The 9,777-nt window shown below is 43.7% G+C and overlaps 1 protein-coding gene across 2 annotated transcripts in view; it reads left to right on the forward strand.

Annotated features, from left to right (window-relative positions):
- Nucleotides 1–7,966, forward strand: part of ARHGAP20 (Rho GTPase activating protein 20) — a 63,835-nt gene extending 55,869 nt beyond the window's left edge. Inside the window, exons 11-14 of one of the 2 annotated variants that reach the window (XM_055802789.1) lie at nt 1,072–1,181; nt 2,092–2,281; nt 2,769–2,880; nt 5,203–7,966. In XM_055802789.1, coding sequence (XP_055658764.1) covers nt 1,072–1,181; nt 2,092–2,281; nt 2,769–2,880; nt 5,203–6,263 — 1,473 coding nt within the window. In that variant the 3' untranslated portion in view covers nt 6,264–7,966. The remainder of the gene's footprint in view (nt 1–1,071; nt 1,182–2,091; nt 2,282–2,768; nt 2,881–5,202) is intronic. The other variant, XM_055802788.1, reaches the window with a different exon arrangement.
- The last annotated feature ends 1,811 nt before the right edge of the window (nt 7,967–9,777 follow it).

Raw genomic sequence — 9,777 nt, forward strand, 5'->3', positions numbered from 1 at the left:
ACCCTACACTACATATCCTAGTGAGTGTATAGTGTTGCTCAAAATATTTGGGTTGATTTTCCCATGCATTACCTTTTCTTATAGACTTGTATGTTAAAAACAATGTTCCTTCTGCAAAAAGCACCCCAAGAGTTCATTAAAATTTCAGCTACAAGGAGGATCATCATATTTCTTTTACTTGTTTTATTGCAGTGCATCTCTTTGTGTGTAGTTTTTGCTTAAAAGAAATAGTAATCTCCATTCTCAAGCAAGCAGTGGTTTGGTGGAATATTTTTATTGGAGAAAGCCATTCCTTTTGCTATGGGTGAGAAAGCACAATTACTTTCCTACTGGTGGATTTATAACATTCCTTTAGATCAGGACAGCTGCACCATGCAAACTGCTGGGGTGCAATACTCATCCCATGGTAACGGTTTCACTGAGGGGGAACTGCTTAGTGTTTATAACAGTGAAGAGTTACCACATAAGAGCAAATGTGTTATTCATGGGCATCATAGCTTCCCTTACCCTAGCTTGTTTGGGAAGCTAGGATATGGGCTTCTTCCCAAGTTGCAACAACTTGCCTGCCAGTGGTTGAGGTTTTTAGAAAAGGAGCAGCAAGACTACCCATGACCAGTGTAAGTACTCCATTACCGAAAGGGACTGATTAGAGGAAGGAAGGTGGGGGTGCCTTGGAATGCTTATGGTCTGGAGATATTGAAGCTTGTCACCTAAGGAGAAGAAACAGGGACTGAAGATGAGGTGAAGTGATAAGACAGATATGCAGCATCAAAATTATTGGTCCCACTGCAGATTTTTTAGTTCAGCAATAGCAGATGAAGTTTCCAAATGCCTCTATTTTGACAGGAAAGGGTGAGGAAGGGCAGGAAAATATTCACTCTAAGCATAATCCAAAGTACTTCTTTATCTCAGGTGATTTTCTGCTGGTTTTTGTTGCTGTGTGTAACAAGATGCTTGTCAGCCAGTGTTATCCTACTGATACATCCTCTTGTAACTGCGTTCTTATTCCTACTCCCTCCCTTGCTCCAGAACAGCTGTTCATGCGTTTTGTTCTTCTTTTCTCTTGATAAGGATTTTCTTCGCAACATCCCAGGTAGCATTTTGTCATCCCAGCTCTGTGATAAGTGGGTCTCTGTGATGGATCAAGGAAATAATGAAGAGAAGATAAAAAGCATCCAAAGGTAGAGTTACTTATATTCTCTATATTCTTTTCCTATGAATTTATATCCCAGAAGGCAGAATCCCAAATCTTGAACCTACAATTATTTTTTTCCTTTAAATAGATGCTAACAATATCTTCATGTATGACAGATCATTGAATATATACTTAAGCGATTGCCTCTATGGGACAATTTTCTGACTCTATTTTGTCCTGCTTTTCTGCCTTTGTGGATATCAGTAAACAAATGAAATATCCTTTCATGAAAAAATGGTATTTATAGTATTTATAAATACACTATTCAAGACCTGCATTTCTGCCTGATACCAAATCCAAAATAATCTGCAGGGAACTTTGAGATCCTAGGTGAAAGGGTAGTTGAAATCAATTCCTCATATATTCCCCCTCATTCATTTCAAATTTTAGTGACTTTTTTGAAGCCAAGATGGAACTGTGAATGAAATACAGGAGCATAGCGACAAGGGAAGCCTGCACCCTTGCAGGTGATACAAAACAGAAAGTGGGCAAAACTTATGTCATGGGAAACAGAGCTTGGTGCACTAGGTGACCTCACGTGTACTTACATACATACATACTTACGGCAAACTGAACTGTTTGGTTAAGTGAATAGTGAATTATGAGGCAACTTAGGTGAAATACAGTTTCATGTCATACATTGTACTTGGATCATTAGTTTGACAGAGCGTGTTTTTCATTATGTGTTAGGGTGTTCTCTGTCCTTCCAGAAAACTGCTAGGAGAGGGAAAGCAGCTGAACAAGAACACCTCTTTGACACACTCCCTAATTTAATTGGTGGACCATGTTACGCTCTTTCTGTATTTTCACTGTCTTGACTTGTGTGTATCTATGGAAAATGGTTTTATTTTTGTCCAGTCACTAATTTGAAGAATTAAATTTGTGTATGTTTTCAGGTTAATAGAGCAGCTCCCCAGAGCTAATGTTGTTCTCTTACGTTACATCTTTGGAGTACTGCATGGTATAGAAAGGCGATCTGAAGAGAACCAGATGAATGCATTTAATCTGGCTATCTGCATTGCACCTAGCTTGCTCTGGCCTCCTGTTTCCTCCACTCCTGATATAGAAAGTGAATTTACAAAAAAGGTAAGAGACACTGCAGTGTAGTAAAAACCCAAACCAACCTTCATCCTGTTCAACCAGGCTGTTGATTATAAACACAAAAACAGTCAGTACCTCTTTACATCAGGACTTGTCCACTTATCAGGGTTCTAGAAACATTCGTTGATCCATATTCATAATCTGCCTGGAAGAAGGGGAGTGATATCATAAAGCTATACCGAGTGTATTAGCAAAGTGCTACTGTCAACAAAAAGATCTCTGGTTGTGGTAAACCTGGAACAGGACAGAGTAGAAATGGAAAAGATGTATACCGGGATGCATCCTGGGACATTTTACCTGGGCTATCTGTTTTCCTCTCAGGCCCAGGAGATCAGGAGAGGAGTTCCTGGCTGTAAGGGAGCACATCATGGATGGGCAGTTTGCTCCTGTTCCTCATCTGTATGGTGAGCTTGCCCTGAGTGGAATAATCGAAGATCTGATAAGACATCTCTCTCCCGTTGCTTTGTTGCAGATTTCTAGTCTGGTACAGTTCCTCACTGAGAACTGCTGCAGGATTTTTGGAGAGGAAATTACCTCCCTCTTTGGAGAAATACTGATGACATGCAAGAGAGAGAACAGCTCAGGTAACAGATGATGTTTCAATCCTGTTAGCTAAACTCGGCCAGGCAAAAGATCAGTATATTCCATGGAATAATGCTGTTCCCTCTTTATGTGGTGTTCCCAGATACTGCTGTTCACTGATTCAGCTTATCATAGACCTGGACCTTATCACAAAATGCTGTTCCAAAGAATCCATTTCTCCTATTCCAGTCATCTGAGGCACTGTGTTAAAAAAGGGTGGAGGGGAAACAAAGAAAAAAAAAAAAGAAAAAAATCTGGAGAAGGTTTCATCTCAAGTCTAGAATTTTTGCCCCAGCCTATGTTTTCCCCGAATAACTGGAAGTCAGTGATCAACAATATAATAATAATTATTGGTTATAATGGTTGCAGTCCAGCTGTCACACCGTTATATTAGGGTTGAAAGTGTCTATTCTTCATCATCAAAAGAGAGCTCTCCAGAGTTTCAATGGTACATCCAGATTTTGCTACTAGCACAGAAAAGTCATGGAACTGGTGACTGAAAATGTCTGACAGACTAGTTGGCAGAACATTCCAGAATATCATTAATGCTCTTTTTCTCTCCAACTATTCTGTGATAGTATTGATTTTTACAGGAGTTTTGGGCCTCTCCTTAAAATATTTCTAAAGCAGGGTTTCTGTAAAATAAAATTTGGCACAGCTGATCTATACTAAAAGTGGTAATGGCACTTGCTCTGGCATGCCAGACTGACTCAGTGTGGCTGTCCCAAACTTCTCATGCTCTGCCTCCAGTGAAATTGGTGAAATCCAGTGAAATTTGGCCTGCCTCCTCCCCAAGAGTGGAAGCACATGGGATCTGCAGTGCTAGGATGTGCTACAACTCAAGAGTTCAGACCCACAATAGCTTACAGCAACTGAACAAGTTTTCAGGCATGCACTGAAGCATGGGGACTGCCCATGCGTGAACTCTGCTGCAAATGTGAGATAAGTCAGCTTAGCATAGCCCAGAGCAAAAGAGATTTAATGTAATTCCAGTTATCGCATATACAGAATAGGGCCCGAGTGTGCACTGCTCAGTGGAAATGAGGTGGCTGTTTAAACTGAGAGTAGAACTTTCTTCATAGTGTTGCTCTTAAAGATACTGTAATTCCTGGAAGACCATAAAAGTACAAAGTATGCCCTATTTTCTTCATTTGTCTAAAAGAAGGAAAGAAAGGTTAAATGTTGCTTTCAATATTCATTAGCAAAAAGAAAAACATAAATTACTGGTTGAATATACTGTATATAAATTATTGTTTATAGCTGGATTGCCTAGCACTAAACATTCCACGCTTAAAAAAACCGCAAACAAACTACAAAAAAACCTAACCCTTATTTGTGCCTTTATCATACGTTTCTTGACTGAACTGCAACTTAGCATTCATTTCAGTTTTTCTGCTTCAAAATAGGACAGTAACTTTTTCTGAAATTATTGGCATTTCTGCCTGAAGAATCTTTAAAGGGCAAATACTCCTGAGAGTAAAGGATACTTAGAATCATAGAATGGTTTGGGTTGGAAGGGACCTTCAAGATCACCTAGTCCCACCCCCCCTGCCATGGGCAGGGACACCTCCCACCAGACCAGGCTGCTCACAGCCCCATCCAGCCTGGCCTTGAGCACTGCCAGGGATGGGGCAGCCACAGCTGCTCTGGGCAGCCTGTGCCTGTGCCTCACCACCCTCACGGTAAAGAATTTCTTCTCAATATCTAATCTAAATCCGCCCTCTTTCAGTTTAAAGCCATTCCCCCTTGTCCTGTCACTACATGCCCTTGTAAAATGTCCCACTCCAGCTTTCTTGTAAGCCTACTTTTGGTACTGAAAGGCTGCTATGAGGTGTCCCCAGAGCCTTCTCTTCTCCAGGCTGGACAACGCCAACTCTCTCAGCCTGTCCTCACAGGAGAGGTGCTCCAGCCCTCTGATCATCTGTGTGGCTGTCTTCTAGACTCACTCCAACAGGTCCATGTCCTTCTTGCGTTGGGGGCCTCAGAGCTGGATGCAGCACTCCAGATGGGTCTCATGAGAGTGGAATAGAGGAGGACAATCACCTCCCTTGACCTGCTGGTCACACTTCTTTTGATGCAGCCCAGGATACAGTTGGGCTTCCGGGCTGCAAGTGCACATTGCTGGGCCATGTTGAGCTTCTCACCCACCAACACTCCCAAGTCTTTTTCCTCAGGACTGCTCTCAATCCATTCTCTGCCCAGCCTGCATTTGTGCTTGGGATTGCCTCTAACCGTGTGTAGGACCTTGCTGAAAAAAAAATGCAGCTGCTTCTCAGCAGGGTGGTTCAGTCACTGGTATGTTAACACTTGATTTGTCCTTGCAGATGCTGTTTCTCTCCATCTGAATGACTCTTCGTATGACAGCCTGGAAAACGAGGCAAATGATGAAGCTGACTCTTCTTCTAGTGACTGGATTAAGAACCGAGATCAGGATAACAGGAGCAGGGAGTCTGTCTTCACTCTGAGTGATGGTGATTCGGAGCAGACAGAGGTAGATGAAATCCAAAGTAAAACCAAATCGAAACAGTTGACAATTTCTGTTGACGTACACCGTAAGTTTTCATCACAAGAAAACTCAGAGAATGAGTCTCTCTGCTCCAGTGCACTGGGCTGCTCTTCAGCAGCCACCTCAGATGCTCTCAAAACCTTGAGGAGGCACAGGCGCTCCTCAGAGCCTGCAATTGGCCTCCTCGCTTCCAACTTTGCCCGCATTGGTGATGGTCATGAGAAGGCAACACGCAAAGCCAGCTGTGATGTTGTCCTGTTTCATGAGGATGAAGACTATCTCCGTCAGCTTCGGTCATTGCAGATGGAAGGGCAAAAGCTTATCAATCAGAGCTTGATTATAGGGATTAACGTTGGTAAAAGTGACAACACAAACCAGAACGTTGAAAAGAAAGACTTGTCCCATTGCCTCCTGCCTCCAATGCCAGAGGGATTAAATATTTGCTCAGGATTTAGCTCTTCTAGCCTGTCTTCTCCTGGGACATCTCCATCTGTGTCATCAATGAGCTCTCTGGACAGTGCTTTCTCTCAGTTTTCAGACCAATCTGTGTTTACCCCAACTGAAACCTCCTCCCCTTTTGATAGCACTTTTCAGCCGCTAAAGAAACCTGAAGACACTGCCGCTGAAGCAGATGATGACTATTTGGTTACACCTACCAAGGTGCCACCATGTCCACAACCTACCGACGCTTTGGCTGAGAGGGGCTCAATGGAGCTCAACAGCAGGCCAGCACCCCTGAAGCCTACTGACGGAGTCGACGGCTATTTGATTAAGCCTGACATTCAGCCGTTACCTCTGAGAATCACAGGAAGAGACAGACTTCATGATCCAAGATCAAAGAGGAGGTCTAGAAGAGCATTACAACAATCCAAAGTTTGAAGAGACTGACCAAAGCTTTTTTGCGGAGGAATCTTAATGCTTAAAATAAACACCATAAAGAAAATGCCTTGGGTTTTAATGTGTGTTCATTTTAAGTTTAATATCCAGGTTGTTCAAATGTAATTGAGCAGTTCCCAGATTCACAGCTTTTCTTTTTTTAGGAAACTGTCTGAGTAATGTTCCCACATAAAGCTTTGCAAGAACATTGTAAGAATAATAAAAATTGCTAAAAAACAAGCAAACAGAAATCTCCCCAAAATCTGGATGGGTCCCAGAAGGAAATTAAGAGCAGCGCCCTGTTCTCTGAGCCTGCCAGGGCAGCAGGGTGCCTGCTGGGCCTCTCCCCTTGACCACTCGTGTGTTGAGCCTTGCGGATGTGAGTCCCAGTCCTTTGTGGTTTTGATGTAGTGTGCAAAGTCAGCATAGATCTGTGGTACTATACTACTGTTCTGAAACTGATAGGTATTACCTTCATTGTCCTCCAAGGAATAAGTGTATTGTTTTCTGTATGTTTATAAGGTATGTTCGATAGGTGTAGTTATTTCTTTCACACTGCAAAGGAAAGAGAAAAATAAGCTCAAAAATACGTAAAGAGAAATGCTGAAGCTTGTAACTAACACCTCGCAACTCTGTGTGTTTCATATCTTGTGCTTCGTTGGCTTGTTCTTTTTGTGTTTAAATTGTGAATAGTTTCTTAACACTGCTGTAAATGGCATTATGTATTATTGCAAGCAGAACACATGTAATTTTATTATGCAGCATCTAAAACATCATATAATATATTAAAAGTAATGCATTATCTAAATGCTTTGAGTTTGTATAATATATCCTGATAAATTTTGCTATTATATATGTTCTGAAAAAAATGTGTATTTTTGTACTTGCAAAAAACTGCTGCTAATTTTACGAGTTCTGTTTTGTTGTTACAGCACTGATATTGATGTATATGCATTCAATGCTATATATTAAATATTATTTGTTATGTCATAAATTCAATTTATATTCTGTGTAAATTTTTTTAGGTCAGTTCTACAAGCTATTGCTGAAGCAAAAGTCCCAGTGATGCCACTGCAAATCTTGCATGAGGAAGGACTGCAGCATTTTTCCTCCACTTTGGGTGGCATCATTCATACTGTATGTCATCATCCTGTTGACTTTTATAAATTTTGATAATATTCAAACAATAGTTCCTACCCTTTTGCTCTTCATCTAGAAAGATGAGGGTGTTTTCAGTTAACGGGATGCAGTTAACGACATGGAGGTGCAAAGAGATCTTCTTAGGTAATAGGTATCAGGGTTGGAAGCAAGAAAAGGTGGGGAGCAAGACACTGGATGAGAGCAAGATTTATTCTTTAATACTGGCAGGTTATAGAAGAAGCTAGAAGGAATGGCAGGGCTAAACTAAATACATCTGGGCATGTGTGCATGCATACACTGCTTCTGAAATTGCATTGACTTATTCATTACCTTTCCATTTTCAAAAGCCCTCCCCCGCTGCAGTTTGGTAATGGCCAGTTGTGGAGTTTCAGATCCTATTCTGCTTAACTATGCTCTCGTAAAGGTGCTTATGCTCCTGAGTCACTACACATTTCTAAAAAATGTAAACGCTGTCCAGTACACTAACCCATTTCCAAGTATTATCAGCATTAAAGGTTTTTTTCTCTGTATCAGACAGAATGGATGCTCTCCAGCAGATTGAGGAGGGGGTGGGTGAGGGTGGGGGTGTCTGTTTGCAAAGCAAGAAATACCCTTACTTGAAAATATGGAATCAGAAGGTTATTATTTTTGGCTCTAATCCTGCAAACGTCGTAGCTGTAAGCAGAGCTGCATTTGTGGAGACCCACGTAACGCAATAAACCATCATGGACTTAGAACTATACTAGCATGTATAATTCTGTGCAGGCTCAAAGACTTCAATTTGTTATTTTTTCATCTTTTTCATATTCAGCTATTTTAATAAAAATGGTAATACACAGAATCTGATCTGTAATAGTCACCTTCCAGAGGTAAACCCCTTTGTATGTATTTTGAGACCTGTCATCTAGCAGCCCTACATATGCACCTCCTTTATAAAAAAAAAAAAAGATGCTATTTTGAAATAAAACAGCTACTCTAAATTTCTTTTCAAAATGGTAAAAAGGGTATTGCTGTGCTGCCAAGATTACATCAAGTAGCAAATGCTGATTCATTGCAACAGTAATAAAGCTTTAGAAAAAATCTCTAGTCTCTGCAATATAAACGTTCTGTCCTACAAATGGTATCTTCCAGCAAGTCATTTGTCTCTGCTAGTCTGGAGTAAAAGTATATCCAAGAGTGCTCCGATGTGAAACAAATTATGTGTCTGCTTTTGAGCTGTAGCTAATGCTAGAGTGCTTTCAGCTTTAAACATATGGTGAACAAGCTGGATGTAGACCCAGTACAATGTAAAATGCACTTCTGTCTTAAAAGACATATATACCCTGCTGCTGCACGAGGCATGTTCTGTGACAATCACAAAAAAGAGCGCTAACGGAGAAGATCACCGTCTGCAGCTTCTCACTGAAGGAATTAAATGCTCTTAAGATCCAAAACGGATTCTACTGAACCTTCTCAGAGCGTCAGATGCAAGTGAAGACTGCAGTAAGCAGCAGCTTTAGGTACTTTATTGTTGGGAAGCCAACATTTAATGTACAGGGAGGCCTGCTACTCTGCTGCCCTGGGCACCCCTGCAGGCTGGCATGGGATCTCGGGGCCAGGGAATATTGAAAGGAAAGCTTTGTAACATTTTCTATGGCTCTGCTGATGGCCTGTGCGGTGGGTTGACCCTGGCTGGACCGGTGCCACCGAAGCCACTCATCACTCCCTCCTCAGCTGGGCCGGGGAGAGAAAATACAGCAAAAGGCTCCTGGGTGGAGGTACGGGCAGGGAGAGATGGCTCTGCAGTGACCGTCACGGGCAGAACTGGCTCGGCTCGAATCAGTCCAGTTTACCATCAAATCAGAGTAGGATAAGGAGACATAAACCTTCCCCGCACCCCTCCCTCCCTCCCGGGCTCGGCTTTGCTCCCCATTTTCCCTCCCCCCCCGCCGTCCCGGCCGCTCCTGCCCCTCGGGGGAGGGTCCTCACCCCCTGCCCGGCCCCGGCGCGGGGTCCCCCCCACGGGAGGCGGCTCCCCCCCACGGGAGGCGGCTCCCCACGGGCTGCTCCAGCGGGAGCCCTTCCCAGGGGCTGCAGTTCCTCACCCCCGGCCCCAGCGCGGGCCCCGCCGCGGGGCGCAGCCCCTCAGGCCCGGCCGGCCCCGGCGCGGCCCCCGCGGGGTCCCCGGCCCTGCCCGCAGCCCGGCCCCGGCCCGGGCTCCTCCCCGCGGGGCCACGGGCCCTGCCCGGAGCCGGCCCCTCTGCACCGCCCGGGGCTGGGGGGCTGCTGCGCTCAAACGGTCCCGCTCCCCTCTCGCCGCCGCGGCGGCTCTTCATCCCAAGGGCACTACCACCATTGCTGATGGGCCTGGCCTTGGTGTCAGCCAGCAGCGGGTCCA

This window comes from Falco peregrinus, chromosome 4 (assembly GCF_023634155.1).
Source record: "Falco peregrinus isolate bFalPer1 chromosome 4, bFalPer1.pri, whole genome shotgun sequence".
NCBI classification, from domain to species: Eukaryota; Metazoa; Chordata; class Aves; order Falconiformes; family Falconidae; genus Falco; species Falco peregrinus.